The 26,746-nt window shown below is 45.8% G+C and overlaps 2 protein-coding genes across 11 annotated transcripts in view; one reads left to right on the top strand and one right to left on the bottom strand.

Annotated features, from left to right (window-relative positions):
* Positions 1–647: 647 nt before the first annotated feature.
* The window catches only part of POPDC2 (popeye domain cAMP effector 2), a 35,272-nt gene continuing 9,173 nt past the window's right edge, over positions 648–26,746 (top strand). The window contains exons 1-4 of one of the 6 annotated variants that reach the window (XM_073893901.1): positions 651–1,606; positions 5,596–5,704; positions 10,183–10,667; positions 16,114–20,343. In XM_073893901.1, the coding sequence (XP_073750002.1) occupies positions 1,116–1,606; positions 5,596–5,704; positions 10,183–10,667; positions 16,114–16,120 (1,092 nt within the window). In that variant the 5' untranslated portion in view covers positions 651–1,115 and the 3' untranslated portion in view covers positions 16,121–20,343. Of the gene's footprint in view, positions 1,607–5,595; positions 5,705–10,182; positions 10,715–16,113; positions 20,344–26,746 lie in introns of those variants that run through there. The other 5 variants (XM_073893911.1, XM_025874795.2, XM_073893894.1 and 2 more) reach the window with 5 other exon arrangements.
* Positions 22,597–26,746, bottom strand: part of PLA1A (phospholipase A1 member A) — a 36,175-nt gene continuing 32,025 nt past the window's right edge. For all 5 annotated transcript variants that reach the window (XR_012378564.1, XR_012378566.1, XR_012378567.1 and 2 more), the window contains one exon: positions 22,597–24,819. The gene's annotated coding sequence lies outside the window, so the exon portion shown is untranslated. The remainder of the gene's footprint in view (positions 24,820–26,746) is intronic.

The following is a 26,746-nucleotide window of genomic DNA, read 5'->3' as shown; positions in this document are numbered from 1 at the left end:
GATCTAGAAGAAGGACAATACTTATTTGGAAGGGTTGTGTGATGACTAAATAATATGTGTGTAAAATACCTAATCATGGTCTGGCCCTTGGTAGGTATTTAATAGATGGCAGTTATTATAATTTGCAAAAAATGGGTAGGGTGATGGTCTGAGTAATGTCTTACCACTGTATTAACTATTATTAGATACAGACATAAGCAGGAGAAAGTCAGCTTAGAATTCAAAAAGCTCCTTTGCATAGTCATTTTTGTTTAATGGATGTCAAATAAATGCCTAGTAATGTTTATAATGTGACCTAATACAGGCTCTGAGGGGTTTTCCAGTTCTCACTGTTAGGATTTTTTCTCATAATAGTCCCCTACTTTCCTACTTTGATGTGTCCTCCTACCCCAGGAGAGCCCCTAGCCCTCCCCACAGGAACTCTGAACAGTATCCTGCCTGAGGCACTGTGGTAAATTCTGCGATCACTTTTCCTTTGTTCTCCCCTGCCTGCCTCCCTGGCTCAGAGGTCTTGTCCTCTGGGGAGATATGTTAAGTGCCCTGCCAGCCTTCCTGTGTGCCTGGTCTGTTTTTTCTCACTGCCAGTACCTCTTGGATTCCAATTCCAAACATGGTATGCATCTGGGGTCACCCCTTCTTCCGGTGCCAAGAGAGACGCATTCCAAGTGGAACACAAGGGGGCCTCCCGTGCTGGGCTCTCCTCATTCTGGTGGGCACAACTGAGAGCAGGATGTGGCCACTTTATCCCTCACAGCTAAAGTTTTCAGCCCCAGAGTCCTAGCTTTGCCTCGGGACAATTTAGGTTTGCTGCTGAGAGCCAAATGTGAAGAAGAAACCTGGAGCCAAGGAAGCTCGCCAGAGCTCTGCGGAGAGGGCCAGAGCCTTGCTGAAGGAGACAGAGAGAGGAAAACAAGTTTAAAAATCCTCCACGAAGTGTGCTATGCTCTGCCATTTATTCCCAAAGCTCCTGGAGGCATTCCCCTCAGGAAAGGTGGAGTTGGTGGCTAGACGCCGGATGTGAGAAGACCTCCTGGGAGGACGGACTAATCCATTTTTTGAATTTCCTATGTGGGGACAGTCTTAGAGCCCCGGCAAGGCTTTGAGACGCCCCGAAGATGAGTGCTAACAGCCACGCCGTGAGCCAACTTCTCTGGCAGGGCCCCATGTGCGTTGGCTGGAAGCGGGATCTGGAAGGGGCGGTCTACCATCTGGCCAACTGCTTGTTGCTCCTGGGCTTCATGGGGGGCAGCGGGGTGTATGGATGCTTCTACCTCTTTGGCTTCCTGGGCACGGGCTACGTGTGCTGTGTGATGTGGGGCTGGTTTGATGCTTGCGGCCTGGACATCATCCTCTGGAGCTTCCTGCTGGCAATGGCCTGCCTGCTCCAGCTGGCTTACCTGATCTACCGCCTGCGCAGGAACACCCTCCCTGAGGAGTTCGAAGTCCTCTACAAGACACTGTGTCTACCCCTGCAGGTGCCTCTGCAGGTGTACAAGGAGATTGTTCACTGCTGTGAGGAGCAGGTCTTGACTTTGGCCACTGAGCAGACTTACGCGGTGGAGGGCGAGACACCCATCAACCGCCTGTCCCTGCTACTCTCTGGCCGGTAAGCTACTCAGTTATGTCTCAGCATTTCCTCCCTCTGCCCATGCTTCTCGTTTCCCAGTGTGTCCCTTTCCATTCTGAGGCCCCTTCCATTGAGGGAAGGATGTGGCAAGTCAAACAAACAAAAACGGATTTTTTTTCTAAGCATGGGTTTGGTTCCTCTTTCTTAGCATTTTCCAAGAGGAAACAAGATCATGAGATAGCTTCTCGGTTGGCAGGAAGGACTGTGTGTGCACTGGTGCTAGGAGGTGTGGGGTGAGTGTTTCTTGAGCCTGGGTCTAAAATGACCACACACATGCACACACACACGTATTACACACATCAGCAGGTCATGCTTAAGCTGCCACAATATCTCTGTAAGCTTTGAAAAAGTGAACATTACAATAAGGTTGATTTGTTCCTCCCGTATGTATTCAGTATTTCCTAAGTGCTGACTGTGTGCAGGGAACAGTGCCTATACCTTGCCAGGGCATCAAGGAAAGAGCCCCAATTATGTTGAGGATATCCTATATAGACTCTGTGGGAAAGCCATTTGGTATACAACGAGGTGGAGAGAGGGAATATTCCTTGTCCACTTTTCCATTCTCATTTGTTCTATTGAGATTCTTACAAACCAGTGATCAAGTACCAAGAAGACCACACAGTGAAGGAAGAGTAGTGATGCCCATACGTGTCTCATTGAGGATTTGGCAGAGGTACCTGGCTGATTCCTTTTAGGACGGGTGACAGCAGAAATTAGCAGAAGTGGTCTTAGTCAGGATTAGTGTATGCCCAATCAGCCTATACATGAGTGTTGGCCATTGGCTGACATCTTCTGAACAAATACCACGGGGCTCCATGCTGTACATTTGGGAGGCGGTTGTGGAATCTTTGAAATATTGCCCTAGTGGGACTTACATGTGGGGCTGAGCATCAAACAGTAAACTATGTAACCCGGTACACTTGGGCTACCTCCATAGAAAGCAAGCAAAGTATTTCAAAAGCTTTGTTCTCAGTTTCCTTCCCTGCTTTTTTGAGACCAGAAGACCGTGATAGAAAAGGTCAGATCGTAATCTTATCAGAAGGCCTGATTCCAAGGTGGGGAAAAAAGGGAGAAAAAAGTTTCAGAATGATGATGGTACTACAATGACTACTGGTAGTAGTAACGCGCATTTCTGCACTACTGTGTAGAATCAAAAGTGTTAGGTATACATGAGATTTTGTTTGGCCTCAGAGTCCTGGGTTGAATGATCTATGAGATTTTTGTGGGGAGACATTTCATTTCATTTATGAATAAATTGAAGTGTAAACAAATGGAATTATTTGTAAACAAATACATGTGTAAACAGAAGTACATTATCACTGTTGCCAAAATGTTTGCCGCCTACAGTTCCATGCTTCAAGTAAAGACAATTTGGGATGCCCGGGTGGCTCAGGTGATTAAGGCTCAGGTCATGATTCCAGGGTCCAAGGATGGAGTCCCTGCATCGGGCTCCCTGCTGAGCAGGGAGCCTGCTTCTCCCTCTCCCTCTGCCTGCCGCTCCCCCTGCTTGTGCTCTCTCTCTCTCTGACAAATAAATAAATAAAACTCTTCCAAAATAAAATAAAGACAATTTAAGAAATGTTCTCCTTCAGGAGATCCAGGATGTTATTTGCTGCCCATAGCTCTTCTGTTCAGAGGAGGGAGCTGAGACAGGTGGGGGACAGGCCCGCAGCACTTGTATGGTGTATGATTATTATATGATATTTTTAATCTATTTTTAATATGATGAATTTACCATGAATTTGTAGAAGACCTCTTCCCTGTGACGGGGAGAGGTGGGCTTGCCCCCTCAGTGTGGCTTTTCCTAGTATACTTAGCACCAAAACCTGAGCCAGAAATTAGACAGGTTTTTTTCTTCCTTGTCAAGATTTGGAGTAAGAGTTTTATTTATTATCTTTCCATGTCATCCTGTCTCAACTTTGCTAAGTTGGAGCTGGGAGAAGAGGCTTCCTGTTGTGACCAGGCTCCAGTTTTAAAGGAGAGTCATTGTACCTTGGGCTGGTAGCATTTGAGGTACCCAACACCTTAAAGGTGTACAAGAACGCTGTGCCAGGAAGTAGGGGCTTCTTGTGCGGACCTCCCCCATATCACGTGCAGGCTCTCATCTGGAGCCCTTTGCTGAAACCTCAGATGCCCTTTCTGTTCTATTTTAATATATGCAACCAGTCCCTTTTAAGACTCAGGCCAAGTGACTTCCCCAAAGTTTGTCACCTTGTTAAGCTGGAATTACTGTTGGTGAGTTTCTCTCCTACAGAACTGTCTAAGCTATTCATGTGGGAGGAAATACCTGTCATCCAGGGCATCAAGAAGGAAGGAGAGACCTAAATGATAAAGGGCATAATATACCAATGTAAATGGCTTCCGGGAGCCATGTGGGCTCATTAGATGTTATACTTTAAATGATGACACTCCTCGTAGTTTGCTCAAGTGGTCAGATCCCTTGCCTGAGGAGCTGGTAAGAGGGTCTGGTGTATCCAGCAGCAGCTTTGTTCTCTCCTGCTATTTCTCTTCCTGTATTCGAGAAGCTTTTCCTTGAGATGTTGGTCCCCTTTTATGGTGACACAAGTGAGTTCACACAATCTATTCAATCTGTTCCTTTCTTCTCTCCTTTCTCCCTCCATTCCTACCTCCTTTTCTTACTTTCCTCCTTCAAAAATATTTATTAAAAGCACTAGGGACTAAGGATCTAGTGTTAAAATATGAAAAATACTGTTCTTACTGTCTATCAAGAAAATCAATAATGCCTGACATAGTGGTGAATCACAGACATGATGTTTCCAAGGAAAAATGCAAAGGGCAGTCAGAGCATGTACCTGGTAGAGCTAACTTTTCTGGGGAGGTCAACAAAACTTCCTGGAAGAAGGAATGCTTAAGCTGAGACCTGGGGAGACAGTGGGGATTGGGAAGAGGTTCAACTAGAGGGGACAGACTATGTGGAGACCCTGAGGTAGGAGAGCATGGCACTTCCTTTTCTCTTGTATCTTTTATTACTCCGGGAAGTTTTGCCCGGCTATCTCTATGTATCACCTGGTCTTGTAGGAGCACCTGTGTTTCTGCCATCGGAGACTATGGGCTGACACCACATCCTTGGCTTGGTGTGAGAGCTACATCCCCTTCTGTCTTCCATCTTAAGTTGTCAGACAAAAGGCAATAGCTTATTAAATGGTGATGGTCTTTGGTAATTTGTATCCATGCATATATGCAGCCATGCATTGGGAGCAAGATTTGGAGCGCTAATATCCCATTTGGCCAGAACTTAATCACGTGGCTATACCTAGTTGCAAGGGAGGTAGGGAAATGCACTCTAGCTGATCAGCCACAATCCCCGCTAAAACTCTAGTACTGTGGAGGAAAGGAAAGAGCAGATAGGGGAAAACAGACTACCACGCCTCCATCTATCCCCATCCTCATCGGCTTCTCAGCTCCTATTTGTTTTTCAAAAGTCAGCTCAAATGTCATCTCTGAGAAGTCTGCCATTTGAAGAGAACTAATCTCTCTCCCTCCTCTAGTCTCCGGTTCCACAAGGGCACACACTGACTTACAGCCAGTTATGCACACGTCTGTGATTTCCACTAAATTGTGAAATCCTTAAAGACAAGGATCAGATCATACCCATCTCTGCTTTTCTAGACCTCCAGGAACACAGGAGGTACTCCATGCATGTGTATTTAGCCAGTAAAGCTCCAGGGGGAAAAAATGGAACAATAGCTCCTTCCCGATGGACAGAGTGTACCTCAGAGATCCCTTTATCTGCGCCCCCCCCCCTTTGTTTGCTAGAGACACCTCCTTTCCTGGTATAACTCAGTGTTAGAGATTGAAACTGAAACTCTTGAGTTTTCCGGGGGAAAGAGGAAAAAGCCCATATTGGATCCTAACCATTTTCCATTTCTAAATACATAATTTCGACTGAAGAGGGTTTGGGTGGCCACTTTCCTTTTCCCACACGGTCTCTTCTCTCCCTTTGCCAGGGTTCGTGTGAGCCAGGATGGGCAGTTTCTGCACTACATCTTCCCTTACCAGTTCATGGACTCTCCTGAGTGGGAATCGCTGCAGCCTTCAGAGGAGGGAGTGTTCCAGGTAATCCAGAGCCTGTGGCGGCTCTAGCCCACCCTGTCCCACTGTGAGCCAGGAATATGCCCCCCTCCAGCTTTCCCCACTCACATCTCTTCTCTGAACCACTGCCAAAGTGATGCTAGGGGTGGGAGGGCTCTCCTTCTGTGGAAAGAGGGCCTGGGCTGCCGGCAGGGGATGGAGGCAGGGAGGTGCTAACCCCTGAGAGGCCATGTCACTCCGAGGCCGAAAACTCGGGAAGACCCCCCTGACCACAACATAAAAACCCGCACTCTCTAAACACATCCCAGTGTTCTGCAATGGCCATGCTTGGCCCCTACTGCACCTTCTCTCTGAAATACATTTCCGCCCCCTCCAAATGAGGCAATGGCAGCTTACTTCCTCTGAGGCCTGTCCAGATTGACCTCATCGGCTTCTAATCCCTACAGCTTCGGGTTCCTGTCTGTGTGCCTTTCTATTCCTTTTACTTGTACTGACCGGGGTGCAGATTGCTCTCTGCTCTAACGATTTGGTTTCCTTTCCTGACTCTTTGAGGTAGAAATCTGGGCTTCCTCTTCTCTCTATTCCCAGGCTCCAAAGGACAGTACCCCGAACACAGTAGGTGTTCACTAAAGGTTTGCTGACCTGGCTTGGCAGTGGGCAGCTGGTGTCTCAGGGAACTCTATGAGGCAGTCCCTGCCATGCTCCACAGTGGGGGCCTGGCTGCTTGGCCCTGCTCTCTTCTCTGCCAGTCCTTCAAAACTTGGTTCCTTGCTTTGTAGCTCTCGCTTACTGAATGGCTACTGTGTGTCAGGCACTAAATATTATATTGCTTTATTGATTCTCACAACAACCCTCTGGGGTGGATATTATTATTATCCCATTTAACAGGTAAGGACATTGAGGTTCCAAAAAATCAAGCAGTTTGCCCAAGGTATTCATCTAGAAAGTGACAAAGTGAAGTTGCCTGGCTCTACTATTACTGTTCTTTTTTTAAAATGAGCAGGACACCAGTAGAGTGGAGTACACACACACACAGACACACACACAGACACACACACACACACACACACACACCCTATTATAGGGACTCCCCTGTCCAGATAGTTCGCTAGTACTGGGTTCTATGTGACTTGTACCACTTCTATCAGGGAGTCCCTCAAGCCAGCATAGGAACTAACCCCAGAATAGACACATGCCAGGCAGGGCCACCTGGCTGGGCCTGTTTTCTGCCCCAGCCTGACTCCTGGCTCTTGAGGACAGACCCTGCGGGGTAATCCCGATCCCACTGCTGGGCCACCAGCCCTAGGCCTCCACTGATCATGTTCCCTTCCCACCACACACACCCCCACCCTCTCCAACCAGCCCAGCAGCCCTCTATGAGAACTCCTTCAGGCCCCGAAGAACCTCCAGGAGGGCCGAGTCAGGTCCTGAGCCAGCCAGACCAGCCTGTTTCTGACACCGACACCGAGGAACAGGTGGGGGATAAGCCTGTTTGAAAGGAGAGGCTCTGCTTGAAAGGAGAGGCTCTAACCCCAGATGGCCTCTCAGCCTGGAATGTAGTTACCGTCATATTCCTCCCATTTATATTTTTAGTGCGTACCTCCTTTGGGAGCAATGAGATCCACACGTTCGTTATTGGCTATGTAAAGTCCCATTTCCTCTTTGCAAATGTCAGGTGTTGTCCTGAGTTATAGTTCATCCTGTCCTTGCCTTTTGCAATTACAGTCTTTGCAGACTAATAGGGCAATCCACCATGACTGAATCATAATTCTCCTTGTGTTTACCACAAATGAATCAATGTTCCATCACACCTCTCAGCAATCCAATTAAATAAGAACTTACTGACTATTCAGCACTGTGACCCTCTCGTTAGTCACCAAGAACATAGCATAGAAGGTATCACACAGAAATCATCATCATTTCTCCAATTTACATTGTGTCTTACTGGACCTGAGCCCTCTTTCCTTATGTTATTTCATTTAATCCATTTAACCAGCCCCCTAAAGCTTTTGGTCTGAGCAACTGGAAAGATGGAGCTGCTATCAACTGAAACAAGGGAGCCTACAGGTAGAATCAGTTAGGTGGGAAGAGAGGAAGTTCACTTTTGGATATAATAGATTTGTGTCATCTATGGACATTTCAATGGAGATGCTGCACCAGCAGTTGAATATTTGAGTCTAGAATTAAGGAATGAGGTCTGAGCCTGAGATACAGATTTGGGAGTTTTGGCATACAGATGATATTTAAAGCCATTGGATTGGATGAGATCACTCAGTGAGTGTGTTTAGAGAGAGAAAGCGTTTAAGAACGGACCAACCCTGGGATACTCTAGTGTGTAGGAGCTAGAGATCAAAAGGAAGTCTCAAAGGAGCTGCCAGGAGATTGTCCCAAGAGAGCCAGACACCCTGCGAGCCACGCAGAGAAAGCGCATCAAAGAGGAGGGAGCTTCAGCAGGGCTGACCGGGAAAACTGATGCCACACGCCATCGTAGAGGTCACTGGTGACCTTACCAGGAGCAGTGTGTGTGGACTGCAAGGGACAAAGCCTTGCTGGTTTCAGAGACAGTGAGAGGAGAGGAGCTGGAGACAGCAAGTACAGGCTACTCTTCTCCTGGAGTGTTGCTGAGAAGGGGAGTAAACTAATGAGGTGGTAGTTAGCCAAAGAAGCGAGCTGAAGGAAAAGGATTTTGATTTATTTTAAGATGGAAGGAAGTAAGATCATGTTCATAAGCATGCCCATGGTCTTTGTATTTGACATCAAGGACGTGGGTCACGTCCAGAGTGGCTCTAATACACAGCCACTTCAGGGTCAGGACTCTGATTTCTTGTTTGGGAATTGTTAGTCAGTGCGCCTCCAGCACGGGCCCTGGCAGACAGCGGCACCTCCTTGCTCAACTGCTAGGAAGGGGCAGATTGTGGGTACTACTTTCAGCATTTTCTCTCCTGAGGCAGCGTGCTCGGAGACACTTAAGTAATTTGTCGGATGCCACACAGCTGCTAAAGGGGTAAAGCTGGACCTTGCAGCCAGCTCCCAGCCTTGATGAGGTAGTTTCGGGGCCTGACTTCAGTGCTGGGGATTAGGGGGCAAGAAGCAGAGGGGAGGAAATGAGTGAAGCAAGTGGACACGGGGTACTGCAGAAGGGGAGCAGAGAGGAGGGTAGTGGGAGCTCTGGGACACAATGCAGGAATTAAAAGGATTATAGAAGATCCCTAATAAAGGTTGGTTGGAAGTCAACCCTACCTTTAGTTAGAAAATCCACATGAAGAATTGAACACAATGCCTGGCACACAGTCACCTCCTAATAAATGTTAGCTGCTGTCATCATCATTATCATCTCCGCTGTCCTCATTCACAAATCTTCATCATGAGCCCTGCTGGCCTTCTCATTTCTAAAGTATTGGGGCCATGCAGCGCCTGGGAGGCTCAGGCAGTTAATTGTCTCCTTCACCTCAGGTCACAATCCTGGAGCCCTGGGGTTGAGCCCGGTGTCGGGCTCCCTGCTCAGTGGGAAGCCTGCTTCCCCCTCTCCCTCTGCCCCTGCCCCCCCCCCATGCTCTCTCTCTCAAATAAATAAATAAAATCTTTAAAATTTTTTAAAATAAATATTGTGGCCAATCTGATTATAAAAAATTGTGATTCTACACCCTATTCCTTTACTATCCTAGTTAAACTATTCTAGTTTAAGCCTGGCTTTACCACTCCTCATTGCTTTAATAAGGATTTATCAAGCACCTGCTACGTGCCAGGCACACATTTCCTACCCTGAAAGTGTAATTTAGCTTTGCGTCATGGGCCCGCAGTGAGTGCTCAGAAATCCCCACGTGGCTAAATAAATGGAGAGTGGGGTGCCCTCGACTTTGTGCTCTTAAGAGCTCCTCTTCCTTCCTGCCCTTCTTCTGACTTTAGCCAGCGGATCTCTTTGGTTACTTGTCGTGGCCACGTCAAGAGTAGCTCCCCGGGCCTGAATTCCAGGCCAGCATTCTGCCACTTGATGCAGCTTGGCATGCCTAATCAGAAGCTCTTCTCTAACTGAATTGCTTTCCAACTTGTCCTTAATCCCTCCGGCAATATATTCTCCTTCTTTATTCTCAAAACAAACTGTCATCAGCACGCCAGCCTATGTTCAGGGCAATAGGAGGCCCTGTCTCTCTAACGAGATCATAACGGACTCAGAACCTTCCTTAGCTGTTAACGGTATCAGCCACGGGACCACAGAATGTGAGAGCTGAGGAGACTGGCCATGGAAGCTGAGGCTCCAAGGGCGTGAAGGCCCAGTGAGTGGTTGGCTGGACCCAGGGCTGCTGACAAGGACACCCTCCATATCAGTGCACACAAGTAAAAGTCATTCACTGGACCTCCTCCAGGCAAGGCCAGGGTGGGCGCTCCCACAGTTTCTTCAACAAAAGTGCAGCCGTTTGTTGAGTAACTGTGTGTTTCTCTGTGCTAAGCATGGACATTCAGTCTAATCTAAACCTTCACTCTCTTCTCCGGACCCCTCTCAGGTCACTCTGACTGCCGAGACCCCGTGTAGCTACATTTCCTGGCCCCGGAAAAGTCTCCACCTTCTTTTGACCAAAGAGCGATACATTTCCCACCTCTTCTCGGCCCTGCTGGGCTATGACATCTCAGAGAAGCTCTACGCTCTCAATGACAAGCTCTTTGCCAAGTTTGGGCTGTGCTTCGACATCCGCCTCCCCAGCCTCTACCACGTCCTGGGGCCTGCGGCCTCCGATACAGGGCCAGAGTCGGAGAAGGATGATGAGGAAGCCCGTGAACCAGCCATGCCCACATCCGCCCAGCAAACACCCCCTCGCTCTCCTCTTCCGGCTTCTGCCGGCCCCCCTGCACCTCCTTCCCGGGCCAGGATGTCCAGGCCCGACAGCGGCCTCCTGGGTGAGGACTCCACCAGTCTGGTGCTGGAGGATTTTGAGGAGGTGTCGGGATCAGAATCATTCATGGATTATAGGAGTGATGGGGAGTACATGAGGTGAGGGAGAGCTAACATGGGCACAGCCACCTGGCTCAGGACCCTGTGTAAGTACTCAGACGGCAACTGCCACGCCTTCCTGCCAACAGTTGGCCTTAACTGGGCTTGTAAGGGCAAAAAAACTCTTTCCCTGTCCTCTCAGAGGACTCCCAGAAAGTGGCATTAACCCAACCTTGCAGTAGCAACTCATTCCAGGTGCAAGCAAGGCATGAGGGGATTTTTTTTTTTAACTCATTTTTATTAAGTGTGATTGCATTTTGGAAAGTGGGCTGGTTGACATTTTGAGCAAGCGAATGGTTGTGAAATTGTTTGCAAGCTTGTGTGAAGAGTTAAGGCCATAGATAGCTAGGGCTAAAGGGGATTTTATTTGTGGCGTGCGTTTTAAAGGGGAAAAAAAAAGCTGCCATGGTTCCAATTCCTATCCGTTCTTCCTAGCGTAGAGGCAGCTCTAGAAAGCAGTCACTCTTCAGCTTGGGTTGGCAGCTAGTTCTGTTAAAATCACAAATTTCAAAGAGGCTTGTGATGTAGGCTGATCACCCTGGGAGGAAAATGTCCCACCTTGCTCTCCTCTTCCCCAGTGGAGAGTACCTTGCTTACTCAGGCAGAGGACTGGGTGCTGCTTTGTTACTCTAATCATATGGCCTGGCTTTCCCCCAAACCACACCTGTGTGAGGTAGATGGGCACTAATGTGGGAGGACCTAACAGGAAGGGCAGGATTTCCCTCACAGCTCAGGAGAATGTACTAGAAAGACTATCCTGAGTAGTTCTGGGAAATTGCTTTCATATTCCCCCTGGTTGCTCTCACAACGCTGTGACATTTTCCTCTGGGACTCCACCTAGCCATGGCGGAGGCCTGGCTTTTCCTGAGGAAAATCCCACTGTTGCCAGTTGGGAAGGCATTTCCAAGTGTGTGTGTGATGCAGGGGCCTACGAGACCCGTCATCCTTTGGGAAGCACTGACAAATTTTTCAAGAAACTAGCCCAGGGAGGAAGGTTTCCAGGGCACACAAGGTGAATGAGTGAATGTTTGTCTCTTTTGTAAAAACAAATTATGTAGATGATGACAGAGGCAGGGGAGGTGAATGATAAGAGGTTAGATGTCTTGTTTAATAGATATGGAATTCGTCGTCTCCTGCAATACCCGTCCCTAGAACCATAGTTGAGCTGATTCTGGAGTAACTCCATGGGTCTACGTAGGACTGGAGATCACCCGTTGACTTCCTCCATTTGCACTGAGCACTCTCACCGCCCCTTTGCGGTTGTGCTGATTCTCACCGTCCTGCCGGTGCGCCCCCATCCGTGCATACGGGTCACGTTCTGTGGATCCCTCTCTTTGCCCAGCACGCCTCCCCCCCCCCCCCCCCCCGTACACACTCTTCACTCCCGGTAGCTCTTGGTGTTCTCATGTTTTTTCTGGTTTCTTCTCTTTTTCTGGTTCTATTTGCTCTTTTTTCTTCCCTCTTTCTGACTTCTGCTCAGTCCTTAGTTGCCTCCATTTGCTGCTCAGGAGAAGAAGAAAGTCCTTTTCTTTTTCTTAGGTAATTTCTCTTCTCCATATTTGTCCCTTACATTTCCCCCCACTTTTATCGTTCATGTATTTCTCTATTACCTTCTTTTCCTTTTTCCCCCACTTTCCTGCCTTGCTCTTTCTCCTAAACCACCCTGCACCCTCATCTTGGTCTTTAATCCATACTCTTCCAAGATTAGTACCTCTCCCTCTGCCTGTAGATAAAACCATTCGAGTGAAGGTGTGAACATTCCCAGCCGTAGGTGGCTACACATTTCCTGCACGAGTTTTCCCAGACATTAGGAGGCACAGCATGATAAACCAGAAAGAGAGCCAGACTGGGCGCCTGCAGTCCTGGCTTCTGTGTCTGGGTCTGCTACTTTTTGCAAACCACACGACCTTTCCAAACCTCACTTTCTGTGCTTCAGTGTGTTGGACCAGCTGGACCCCAAAGGTCTTAATGAATTTATGTAAGAAGGCAATGGATGAGTTGTTCGGAAGAGGAAAAGAGAAACAGTCAGCAATATAATGGACACAGGCCCCAGGACATCCGAGTGTCTTTCAGCAAAACCCTCTGCCATATTTTACTACTATTTCTCTTGACTTGGGACTGTCCTGCTTGCTGAATGGAGGGTCCTGCTTGATTAGAAGTTCCCCCCATGCTGCACCTGTGAAGAGTCTACCCCTTACCATGTGATGACAAGTGCGGATGCTCTATGTGAAAGGAGGTCACCACTCAGTCTCAAAGCTCCTCCACCCTTAAGACTCTCATATGAAATACCTCCCTTCAAATCCAGCTTTTTCTGAACCTCGAGAGGAGAAAACTGCTCATATAACTCCTTTTCTAAAGTAGTGGTATTGGCAATATAAAGAGAGTAGGTTTTTCAATGTTTTGTTTATTTAGGTAATAGAAAGGAAAAAACATATTATTTACTTCCAAACCACAGAGTTTTGAGAGCAACTTGAAAACCTGGTCAAGTTGTACAAATTTCAGATGGCTTTCAATTCAGTCTATGATCATGGGATAATTTAAACCAGAGATCCTCTTCTGGACTTGTGTTTTGGGGTGCTTGGTTTGACTTAATTTGCCATTAGGCCCCTTCTAGGGCTATTCCTTTAATGAGTAAGCATAGTGTCTTGTGATTGGTAGCAATTTACTACTTGTCCTTTATAATGCAGGGCTCAACTCACCCTCTGTTCCCTGGCCCTGCGGTTACCAGCATTATAAGCTCAGTGCTGTTCATCCTGGCATAGCATTTACATAAGAGGCAAGAAGCTGGCTGAGTTCAGCCTCATTGAGAATGACACAGCTTCATCACAATGACACGGTGCTTGTCCCTCACACCAAGACCAGCTAAAAATAGTCTGGGCTTCCATTAGAGCACTCTTTGGAAGACGGTGCATCTTTTTTTTTTTTTTTTTAGCTTTATTCTGGTCTATATTTCTTTTTTTTAATTTTTTATTATTATGTTACGTTAATCACCATACATTACATCATTAGGTTTTGATTAGTGTTCCATGATTCATTGTTTGCATATAACACCCAGTGCTCCATTCAATATGTGCCCTCTTTAATACCGATCACCAGGCTCACCCATCCCCCCACCCCCTCCCCTCTAGAACCCTCAGTTTGTTTCTCAGAGTCCATCATCTCTCAGGGTTCGTCTCCCCCTCCGATTCCCCCCCTTCATTCTTCCCCTCCTGCTATCTTCTTTTTTTTTTTAACATATAATGTATTATTTGTTTCAGAGGTATAGGTCTGTGATTCAACAGTCTTGCACAATTCACAGCGCTCACCATAGCACATACCCTCCCCAATGTCTCTCACCCAGCCGCCCCATCCCTCCCACACCCCCCACTCCAGCAACCCTCAAGACGGTGTGCATCTTTTAATCTGGTGGTGCCCAGAATTGAATGTTGCTTCTTTTAACGGACAAAGCAGCACTGCAGCATAATGCATTCATGGAGGGTCTTCCAGTTAGACTTCCCATTAACCTGGCCTTCATAACACACTTGAATTCTGGGGACACTCTCCACAATGTTCCATTTTGTGTCTTCCTTACAGGAGATGCTCAGTGAATGCAACTCTGGAGTGAGCAATGAAGTCAGATCACAAGTGTGTTAGCACAAATTAATTGAAAGCTGTTTGAAATCTGGCCAATTTTGATTATGTTTCCAAGTTATTCTGAAAACTGTGATTTGAAAGTAGAAACCATATGTTACTGCCTTTCTCCCTATTATTAAATAAATAAGCAAGCAAATGAGAAGCAGCTTACAACATGGAGGCTAATTGTGGTCAGGGAAGGGGCACAGGACCAGGACAATAGTACCAAGGGCCGGAGAACCAATTCACCAAACATTTGAGTATCTACTGTATATTTCAGGCACTGTGCCAGGTAACTACATCATGAATGATCATGAGTAACAGTAGAAAGAATTGAAGGTGTTTAATCTGGAAGAGATGAGCAAGAGCGATAGCCCCACATTTCAAAAAGAAGGGGAATCAGAATTTGCCTCCATCTGGTGTAGTTCTTGAGGGCAAATGAGGTAAGGGCTGAAGGGCTTTGCTCAGTGTTAATAATGGGTTGCCTCATAGAGTTGTGAGTTTCTCACCATTGGAAGAGGCCAAGCAGGAAGAAGAGGGGATCTTAGAGGTCTTATAAGTTGATTCAGGCTCTGAGAGAAGAATGCCCTGGGTTATTGCTGGTAAGGTGCCTTCTAACTCTGTGACGCTATGGTTCTGTGATTCTAAGATCTGACTCTGGTTCTGCCACTCAGCCACCATAAAGAGCAGTTGCTCATCTGCAGAACAGGACTAATAGTCTCATAGATAATTAACACCTACTAATAGGTAGACAGGTAGCAGGTTGCTGTGAGGAGTAATTGAGATAATGTATACAAAAGTAGTTGGTAACTTGTAAAGTGCTGGATGAATGTGTAAGGTATTTCATGATCCTATTGTGTGTGGGATTGTCTAGCAATCTCCCTCTCCCTCTGTCAGAGGCACACGATTTTTCCTCTCATTTCCCCCCAGTCTGGCTTTCCAGGGAAGGTGGCAACTGGCAGAGGCCTCTGAGAACAAAAGGGTCAGCAAAAAGGCGGAGACCCAGAGAAAACACAGACGATGAGCTCCTCGGCCCCTGAGTAACCAACAACTGGCCAGAGCCTCACCTCTTTTCCTTCACTGGCTCAGGGGGAGACAGAACACCATCACACCATACCCACTCTATTCACACTCTACCCATCGCGTGCAATTTCTCTCTGCGGCGGCCCTCAGGTGCTGTTGTAGCTGTCAGGTTTGTTAAACAGCACTTTTCCCACAGAAACCACTGGAAAGACTCCGGGAGCGAAAAACGTGTCCTTGACCGTGGCATGGCAGGAGCTGCCCCGGGGCCTCGGGTTCTGGGTGTCTGGGTGGTAGCACCGCTCTCCCCGCCAAGGCCCCGTGTTGGGTCAGCTCGGCTGGAGCAGTGGCTCCCTCCCCGCCCCGTGGCTCACAGCAGCCTGCCGCCGCCGCCGTGCTGGCTCCCTAGTCCTCCCACTTGTGTCCTACAGGCCTCGTTCACCTACCCGTCTCTGTGTGAAAGTAAAAGACGGGGACCTTATCAAACTCATCATTTTGCCACACAGATTTTTTGGAAACTCATTCAGTAGTGCCAAATAGGAAGAAGAGTTCTGTAGATTTTTCGTAGGAAGCACCAGGAGTTGATCTCTTGGTCTCTTCCCCTATAAAACGAGAGGTTGGGCTAAATAACTTCAAAGCTGGTTTCTAGAATGAAATGATTCAAGGATACAACTGCCCCTACCATGTCAGGCCTTGGGTCCAGCTAAAACAGTGGGAATTAGCAGAAGAAGATAAAACAGAAAAGAACACTGGGAAGTGAAGCAAGCTAGCTGGAGCCACAGTGCTGAAATCCTGCCTCTTTTTCTTTCCACAGCTTCTAGAACTCCTCTCCATAGTTACTCTCAAGTTATGTCCAGGGGACAGGCCCCCTTGGCTCCAACCCACACTCCTGAACTTTAAGGATCCACAGGCTACCTTTTTCTCCGGCCACACGAATCTTCACAGAGGGGTCACCTGAGTGCACACCCCGTCTTACCCACTAGAAGGCTCCTGGGCCAGGTCGGAGCAGACCCAGGAGACGCCGGTGCTATAGCTACGCCAAGGGCCCCCAGCAGCTTGTGCCGATTTGCCCTCACCAGCATTCCTTCCAGAAGAAGGCACCCAAAAATGCAAAAGCACTGATTGCATCCTTCACTAACTGCAGAATCTTGGGCAAGTTCCAGAGGCTCTCTGAGCCTCTCCTGTAAAGTTGGGACTTATAAAACCCATCTCACAGGGTTGTTGTGAGCATCGAATGAGATGACTTAGGTAACGCACCTCAGACATGGCGTGGCACCTCGTAAGCACTCAATAAATCACTCGGGCTTTTTTCCCTTGTTGTTTCTTGGAACTGTCTGAAAGGGTCTCTGAAGTCAGCTAGCCAAGAAGTTTTCACGGTTTGCTAGTTTGTTTGTTGTTTTTTCCAGTTAGATTCAATTTATGGAAGTAGAAATTTAAAAACCTAGTTTTCCCTTAAGCTTTTAAGTTCAACTTACAAATCTCTTGTTCTGTTTAGGACCCTAGCATTAAACAATAGTTTTTAGGGGGACTTTAACAAACTCAGTTAATTAAATTTCCTTAAATATTTTAAAGTGGGTTTATACATTTAACACATTCTATTTTACTTTTTCCAACATATATTCCAGTTATCCATTGTTGTGTAACATTCATACCTGAAATGGTGACTTCCATAGTTTATTTTGCTGATGCATGTGGGGCTTGACTGGGCCCCGCTGGGCTATTCTCACTCAAGGTCTCTCATGCTGTCATGTTCAGATGGTGGCTTGGGCTAGAGTCATCTCCAAGACTTCTTCACTCATGTTTGGGGCCTAATCTGGGGACACTCAAACAGCTGAGGACCGAAACAGCTGGGAGTCCTGGGGCATCTCTCTCTCTCTCTCTCTTTCTCTCTCTCAATAGTTTGTTCATTGTGTTGCTGTTTGCAAAATTGCTGTTGCAGTTACTTGTTACATGAATATACCATAATTTATTTGTCAATTCTACTGTTGATGGGCATTTGGGTTGTTTCTAGCTTGGGGTGATTATGAGTAGTACTGGTATAAGCACTCTTGAATGCATTTCTTGGTACACATATGTGTACATTTCTGCGGCATATACCTAAGACTGAAATTACTCAAGTATTGGGTACGTGTATGTTCAACTACAGTAAATACTGCCAAACAGTTCCCTAAGTGATTGTACCAATTAATATTTCCACCAGCAGTATGTGAGAGTTCTAGATGTTTCTCATCCTCCCAATGGTTGACCCTTGTCATTTTAAAAAAATATTTTAGCCATTTGGGTGTAGGTAACAGCATATTGTTGTGGTTTTAATTTTCATCTCCCTGAAGAGTAATAAGGTTGAGTATTTTTTCATGTTTTTATTAGCCGTATAGATACCCTCTATTGTGAAGTGTCTATTCTTATTCTTACCCATTTCTCTATTTGTTTGTATGCTTTTGCTTATCGACTTAAAATAATTCTTCAAATATTCAAGTTAAAAGTCCTTCATTGCTTATATATATTATATGTATTCAAATTTATTCTCCCACTTTGTGAATCTTCTCTTTTTCTCTAAATCATGTCATTTGATGAACATGTTCTTTTTTTAAAGTTTTATTTATTTATTCATTTATTTGAGAGAGAGAGCACGAGTGAAGGAGGAGCAGAGGGAAAGAATCTCAAGCAGACTCCCCACTGAGCATGGAGCCCAACACAGGGCTCGATCCCATGACCCATGAGATCATGACCTGAACCGAAATCACCAGTCAGACACTTAACCGACTGAGCCACCCAGACACTCCTGAACATGTGTTCTTAATTTCAATGTAGTAATTTATCAATCTTTTTCTCTATCATTCATCCTTTCTGTGTCATGTTCAAAAAATCTTTTCTTCCCCTGAAGATATTCTTCTATGTTACCCTCTAGATGTTTTATTGTTTTACATTTCACAGAGCTACAATCAACATGGATTTGATTTTTGTGTATGGTATGAAGTAAGATTAAATTATTTTCCAGTGGATATCCAATAGACGGAGCACTATTTACTGAAATAATGATCCTATCCCCACTAGTGTCCAGTGTCCTCTTTGTTATAAATCAAATGTTTATATAATGTATTAATTCTAATCATCAATCCATAGAGTCTTCAGGATTTTCCATAGATTCAAATAAATCATCTGTAAATAATGATGGTTTTATTCCTTCCTTCCTAACCTATATCTTCCGCCCACCCCCTTCTCCTCCTTTTACTTTTGATGCCTGTTGTGCTGGGTAGGACCTCTGGTAGAGGGATGAATGGAAGGGATAATGAAGACATTCTTCTCTCATACCTGACCTTAAGGAAAATGTTTTCAATATTTTACCATTAAGTATGATGTGTGTTATAATACCCCTATCAGATTAAAGAAGTTCTATTCCTAATTTGCTGAGGGTTTTTTTTTTAATCATGGATGAGTATTGAATTGTATTAAATGATTTTCTGCATTTATTGCGATTATTTTTCTCCCTCCTTCTGTTAATGAATTACATTAATAGACATGTGACTATTAAAATAACCTTGCATCCTGGAGTAAATCCAATTGTATTAAATTGTATTTTCCTCTTTGCCTATTCTGAACTTAGTTTGCAAATATTTTTTTAAGGAATTTTAAATCTATGTATTTTGTAATATCATTGTCAGGTTTGATATCAGGGTTATGCTGACTTCGTAAAAGGAGTTAGGAAGTATTTTCTCTCTTCTTTCCTATTCTTTGGAAGAGATCTTTAAACCAAGCAGCCTTATAACTCTTGAGTACCACCCCAACAACCTTACCTCCTACTCTATCTTCTTTCCACTCAGTTGCCCAAGCCCAAAACCTTGGAGTCTTTCCATCCACCTTAGTCTTATCTTCAAAATGTATCCTGAATTCACTTCACCACCTTTACTGCCACCACCAATTTCAAGCTACCATTATTTCATACCTAAATTAACTTCAATAGACTTAAAACAGGTCCCCTGATTTCTCCTGTTTCTCCTCCCCATAATCTATTGTACAAACAGCAAAGTGGCCATTTAAACATGTATATGATCTCATCACTCTCTTGCTCAAAATTTCAAATGGCTTCCAATTATACTTAGAATAAAATCTAAACCTCTTACCATGTGATATTAGGATCGGTTTATTATGACTTAATAGCACAAAGGTTTTTTTCTCTCTTAAAGTCTACTGAGAGTCTGCATGACTCATGAGGGTAACTGTCATCATGTTGCAACTCAGTGATTCAATCTACTTTGACCTTCTGGCTCTGTCACCTGAAGAAAGAAACAGTTTGACGTTCTGGTGCTAGCTTTTCGATGCTGTGGCCCCGAAAGGATACGTACCAATCACTTCTGCCCAGAGTCCATTGACTAAAGGCAGTCACATGGACCCACTTAATAATCAGCTTTGTGCTTTGTTGATTAAAGAGACTGGGAAATGGGGGGGAAGCAAAAGACATGATTGGTGAGTCCTTTTCTTCTGGCCACTTATAAGCCAGAAAGCCCTACCTGCCTGTCCTTCAGCCATTTTACATTCTGATCTCATTCTTATGTAACATGTTTCAGCCATACTGTTCTTTTGGGTGCCTGTTAGGCATACTTAGCTGCTTTCTATATTAGGGCCTTTACAGATGCTTTTTCTCTCTGAAATGCTTTTCCCTCATAACTTCTCCTGGCTGACTTCTTCTGGCCATTCCATTCTCAGCCCCTGTCACCATTCCAGCTAAGATACCCACTCACCTCACCATCACCTTCTGTCCCCTTGTTCTGCTTGGACTCTCTTCAGAATCTTGTTTTCTCCTTCTTCTCCTTTTGGGATTTCAATTATGTGCTTGATAGAGCTGTGTGCCAGTGTGTTCCACAGAGCTCTTACCTTCCTTTCTCATTTTTTTTTCTGAAATTACACTGTGTATTTCTTTTCTTGTTTGATTTCTGTCTCATCCCCACATATTTCATAATATATTTCTCCCCTGTCTATTTTGAGAAATTTGATGGCTCTCTTGTCAACCCTTGAGGGCTACTGTGGAGAATAAATGAAGCAATAAACAAACAACAAAAAAGCTCATACATTGTAAACTGAGACTCAGTGTTATCTGGGATATGGTGCCACCCCTAAGCTAGAGGACCACCCAGGCAGGGCTATTGTTACATGTGGTGCATACCAGAGGCTTCACAGAATGGGAACTTCTTTTAATGTGTGTGTCTTTGGTTTTTGTTTTGTTTTGTTTTAAAGATTTTATTTATTTGAGAGAGTGAGCGCATGAGAGAGGAGGAACAGAGGAAGAGAGACAAGCAGACTCTGTGCTGATTACGGAGCCTGATGCAGGGCTTGATCCCAGGACTCCGAGATCATGACCTGAGCCAAAATCAGGAGTTGGTCGCTTAACCTGACTGAGCCACCCAGGCGCCCTGTCTTTGTTTTTAAAAGGAACAGACCTTACCTGGTATAAGTTGTGCTTTTATTATCTAATGATATATGTAATGGCAAAAGATATCTGGATTCCTATAAGGTTTTTAGGTAAATTTGTGGATTTTTAAAATTCGCCACAATGGTATCTTTATGTATTTGAAATCTAGCATGACATGTTGGTACAAAGTATCTTATTTACTCAGTCTATGGAAATTCTTTTCTTTTTTTTTAAGATTTTATTTATTTATTTGACAGAGAGAGAGACAGCGGGAGAGGGAACACAAGCAGGGGGAGCGGGAGAGGGAGAAGCAGGCCTCCCACCCAGCAGGGAGCCCGGTGTGGGGCTCGATCCCAGGACCCTGGGATCATGACCTGAGCCGAAGGCAGATGCCTAACCAACTGAGCCACCCAGGCGCCCCTCTATGGAAAATTCTTGACATGATATAGATTTGTGAATCTCCTACACTAACCCCACAATAGAGGTTACACATGTGAAAAGAAAATCTTTGGGGTAGGGGCGCCTGGGTGGCTCAGTTGGTTAAGCGACTGCCTTCGGCTCAGGTCATGATCCTGGAGTCTCGGGATCGAGTCCCGCATCGGGCTTCCTGCTCGGCAGGGAGTCTGCTTCTCCCGCTGACCCTCTTTCCCTCTCGTGCTTTCTATCTCTCATTCTCTCTCTCTCTCTCAAATAAATAAATAAAATCTTTAAAAAAAAAAAAAAGAAAATCTTTGGGGTATAGCTTAATATTTTCAGCAATAAAATCTGACATATAGTCAGATTTGCTCTAAGGAGAAGATAGTAAATACTTTTTTTATCTCATGAATACTTATTAAATATCCACTTGTTGTCAAACACTATTCTGGACACCACATACTTCAACAGGTGAATCATTCAGGGTATCTGTCCTGAAGGAGCTTGAGCTCTAGCAAAGGAGAGACATGAATCATAGGCACCCTGTCCCCTCCCCACCAAGGCCTGACTCCTCTGAGGATTAATCTTTTCACAGAAGACTCCTCAGTTCCTGTGTAAATAGGCTTCTTGTGGCCCATAAATAGTTTAAGATGTAGCTGGATCCCTGACGTACATACAAATAAGCACTATGTCACTCCATTGTGGAAAACATTACAGTAGCGGCTGAAACCACTATATGACCTACAGAAGTTCAGCAGAAGATACCACTTCCTATTTCTGGAATCAGGAAGGATTCATGATGAAGCTGACTTTGAGCCGTGCCTTCCAGGACAGAGTTAGGCAAGGCAGAAGCAATCCAGGGGAAAGAAATACCTGAGTCAAAGACCCAAGGCTGGAAGGTACAAGAAAAGCATGGCTAGAGAAGAGAACCAGTGGTTCTTAGTGACCAGCTGTGGTATCTGAGCTCTAATCAAAAGGCAATAGGAAGTGAGCAGGAAAATGGTGCATCCCAGAGCAGTGCTGAGGGAAGTTGCGTTGAGTGCATACCACAGAGCCTGGCAGAGTATAGCTGTTTCATAAACGTTCACGTTCTGAGAGACTTGAGAATATAAAGCCAGGAGAACAGTGTTGGCCATTGAAATGGTCAGTGAGGTTGTGAGGTACCAAGGGCCAGAATGTAGGATGGCGATGGCAACAGAGAGGCAGACACCTGAGAGATAGCCTGGGGAGAATTGCTTGGGAGAGGGGTCAAATCCATCTTAGAGGTTCTGCATCTTCTTCCCTATATATTCTTGACACCCTGGTTTCCTGTAGACTCCCCTACAAATCTTGACTGAAAAATGTGAACAATGCTCTCAGGGGTTTCACTTCTAATTGTCATGGAATTCATACACTGACACATGTCTCCCACTCAGAAATTTCCCTAGAGATCATGGGATTTTATTTCACTTTTAGTTCACTTCTCTGACGTGATCCTTTTTTTTTTTTAATTTATTTATTTGACAGAGACACAGTGAGAGAGGAACACAAGCTGGGGGAGTGGGAGAGGGAGAAGCAGGCTTCCCACAGAGCAGGGAGCCCGATGCGGGGCTCGATCCCAGGACTCTGGGATCATGACCTGAGCTGAAGGCAGTCGCTTAACCGACTGAGCCACCCAGGCGCCCCTTCTGACGTGATCCTTACCAAGAGTCCTCTTCTGCACAGCACACGATTGCCAACTGTTGACTGCCAGCTGATGGTTGCTCAATGGCCTGAAGTACCCTCTACCCAACCAACCCTCTGCTCTGAATCCTATCCATCCGTCAAGGCTACTACAAGCGTCCCCACCCCTCCCACACTGTCCCTGCCATCTACCCCACCTCTGTCAGCATTAACCTGTCCCCTCCAGGACTCTCAGAGTCCTCTGGGACCACCTCCCTCAGCTCATCTCCCTCCAGACTTCCTGTCCCGGTGCTGAGGGTTGGGCAGATTCTTACTTATCCCTGGTCCCAGCACCTTACACAGTGCCATGTGCCTGGCATTCAGTTGGTAATTGTTAGATCTTTGTTAAACTCAGAGGCTAAACATTTCAACATGGGTCAGATTAGGATCTTAGAAACTTCTAGTTCCACTTACCAGTGTTCTTTTGCTTCTGCCCCCTTTCGAGCTAGGGTACTTTGTCTTTGACTCATGTGTGACTGAGGAAGGATCCTTTCTGTTTGGTTTCTCCCGGCCAGGCTGAGGAGCTCAGGCCTGCTGCCCCCCATCTCCTGCTTGTGGACAGCTCACACTGCTTGCCTGCCCCTCCCTGAAGTGTGTGACAGGAGAGCGTTGGTCACCCCTAATTTCTCCGGTGTGGTTTCTTCTCTTTTCCCTGAATTGTGTTTCTTGTAACCTGATTCCTCACTATTTGCTACATACCTTCTATTTCTCTTCTCCTTTTTCAGCTTCAGGAGCTCTCAAATTATTTGACAGCTGTCATTTCTTCATCACAAACATAAACATATTTTTTACACCCTCCTATTTATGCTGTGTTACTTTATCTGACCCAGTAAAACTGACCTTAATGCATCATGGCCAGACACCGTGCCATTGCCAGGAAATCACGTTTAAAAAACAAGGAGACGGGGATGACATAAGTAGACGTTGATTGAGTTAGGATGCCCCATCAACATAGTGTAGGGTTAAGAAAACAAAGTTCTGAAGCTAGACCACCCGGGTTTGAATTTCAGCACCGCCACTTTCATTGTCTGGTTTCCTAACTGCTCTGCACTTCAGTTTGCAATAAAAAAAGAACCTCATGGAACACTACATCAAAAACTAATGATGCCCTGTATGGTGACTAACATAACATAATTAAAAAAAAAAAAAAAAACCTCTCATGTGTTGCTGTGGGAGTTTAATGAGACTTAAAACTATGCCTGGCACATAGTAAGCATTCAATGCATTGCAATTATTTTTAAGAGGATTGCCATCAGAATAGTGCCTGGCACATAGTTGGCTTACAATAAAGATTTGCCACATGAGTGAATGAATGAACGAATGAACGGACATTCTGGTTTTGGGATCACCTGTCTCCAGTTTTGCCCATTTCCCTGTACTCTCCAGAGAGGAAATACAGCAGAGGGCAGCTTCTGAAATGAACCCGGGGCCGAGAGTGAGAAGGAATGATCTTGAGGTTGGGGTCCAGACCAGGAGGGCTGAGTGAACACCAGAAGTTGTACAGTTGTGAGGGCTGGTAACCTCAAGAGAGTAGGCACCTTTTCACTGGACTCAGCCTGACCCCAGGGCCTTGAAGAGAGGTGTTCACATAATGGGCTCTCCTTCCCTGGATATTTGCCTAGATCTCTTTCTACCTCTCCACCCTCCGGTTCTGTCCAAAATAAGAACTGTTTATACTGGCACAGGCCTGGATACATGGGAAAGACCCAGAGCTTCAAGGTAGCCGCAGGAATTTACTTCCAAGCAAACACTGTCCCTTGTTAACCTCTAAAAAGTTCCTAAAGCTCACATGTCACAGGTAATGAAGAGTCACTTTGAGTTCCTAAAATCCAGCAGAAGTGCAGCACAGGTCTGGAAGTGCTATACGAACAGGAGAGGGGCTGTGCTGTTTCTCCAGTGGCTGTTTGACCTCAGGTGATTCCCTCCATCTTTCTGGGCTCTGGTTTCCTCCTCTGACACTCTGTGGTTTGTTGACTAATCCAGGGCCTCACCACATGTCTGAGAGAAAAGAGAGGAAGGGACAAATATCAGACACATTTTGAAGAAATTGAGAGACATGGTGTCTAAGTGTAAATAAGGTATTGGGAGGGAGAAAGGAGGATAATGACTGTTTTTTTGTTTTTGTTTTTTGAGCATTATAGCGTTCTGAATCAAAGATGACTCAGGCTTCAAGCCTGCATGTTGGATGATGGTGTTGTGGCTATTACCGTTGAGGTGAGGAAGAACAACTTCGGGGGAGATGTGTAGTTGATTTTGGATGGGTTGAGTTTAGGCTGTTGTCAGGACACAGAATGGTCCCATAAAGCAAACAGTTACAGTTTCATAAATGAGAGGATGAATGCTGAGGAGAGGGAGGATTTGGGGGCCTGGGGAATGGAAGAACTCAGGCACAGGGATGGTCACATCACCTTCAGGCTCCCCTCTGAGGGGAGGAGGCCAACCTCTCTGGGGTAAAGATGGGGCTGTGATGGTCACCCCAGGGCCTGAGAGTGCCCACGAGTGAGGTTAGAGGCATGTTTAAGGCCGGGGGCAGCAGTGTATATCTCTCTGAGAAGGGCACTTAGGGCCACCGAACAAGGAGAGCAGGGACTGGGTGAGAGTTCAGCAATTTGACGAGATTTATGTTTCAATATAATTCCTTTTATATACCCAGAGCTTCGTCCTGTAGAGGTTTTTTTTTTTAAATATTTGATTTTTTACTAATCTTTACACCCAATGTGGGGCTCAAACGCACAACCCCCAGGTCAAGAGTCACATGTTCTACCGACTGAGCCTGCCAGGCACCCCACTCCTGTAGAAATTTTTAAAGGTTAAAATGTAACACTGGCAAGCAAAATTTTAAAACAAGATGAATAAATGAAGGCCATTCTGACACTAAATGAAAAGACGCCAACCCATTCTTGGAGTTAAGCCTCTCAGGTCAGTTAAGCTTGATCTCTCTTTGCTTTCGTCTACATTGTTAGAAGGCTGTCTCGAATTCCACTCAAGAAGCTTTTATTGCATGCTTACAACATGGAGGACACAGAGAAAGAGAAAACACAGACCCTGCCGTTAAGGACCTTACAATTTCTTTTTTTTTTTTTTTTAAGATTTTATTTATTTATTTGACAGAGAGAGAGAGAGAGAGAGAGAGAGAGAGAGAGAGAGAGAGAGAGCACAAGCAGGCAGAGAGCCAGGCAGATGGAGAGGGAGAAGCAGACTCCCCGCTGAGCAAGGAGCCCAATGCGGGGCTCGATCCCAAGACCCTGGGATCACGACCTGAGCCGAAGGCAGCCGCTTAACGGACTGAGCCACCCAGGTGCCCCAAGGACCTTACAATTTCTTTATAGAAGCCTGACATACATGCAGGAAACTATTGACCACCACTGCAAGGCAGCAGAGCTACTGACTGAAATGACATATTGATGGTCAGCCCTCCTGGAAGAGATAGACCTGATCGTGGACCCTGAACGCCTGGTAGAATCTGAAAGGGATGGTGGGGGTAGCAGGTGCAAAGGCTGGAGGCAACATCGTCCACACTATGTTTTAGGGCAGTGCTGGCTCCAGCATGATGGGGGACATGGGGCAGGTAATTTCAGTTAGGCAGAGTGGGGCCAGACTGAGGAAGTTTCTGTTTCAATAAGACATTTGGATGCAAGTGCTAGAAACTATCTTGAGCAGGCTAACCTGTATTACATGGTGGTTAGAGCCCAGGTTCTGGAGGCATGTGTCTTGGTGTGAATCCTGATTTCACCCATTGCTAGCTGCATGACCAGGGGCGAGGTGCTTAATTTCCCTCTCCCTCTGCGTCCTCATAGGTAAAATGAGGTAATACATGGAATTGCTGGGAGGATTAATGAGATAATTTATATAAAAGGATTAGACCACTACCTTGCCCATACTAAATGCTCAGGAAGTTTTAGTTTTTCACTTTCTCTTTCTTAAC

This window comes from Callorhinus ursinus, unplaced genomic scaffold (assembly GCF_003265705.2).
Source record: "Callorhinus ursinus isolate GAN/ISIS: 27379988/994484 unplaced genomic scaffold, GSC_fseal_2.0 scaffold1, whole genome shotgun sequence".
In the NCBI taxonomy this organism is placed as follows: Eukaryota; Metazoa; Chordata; class Mammalia; order Carnivora; family Otariidae; genus Callorhinus; species Callorhinus ursinus.
This window is presented reverse-complemented; position numbering and strand designations above follow the sequence as displayed.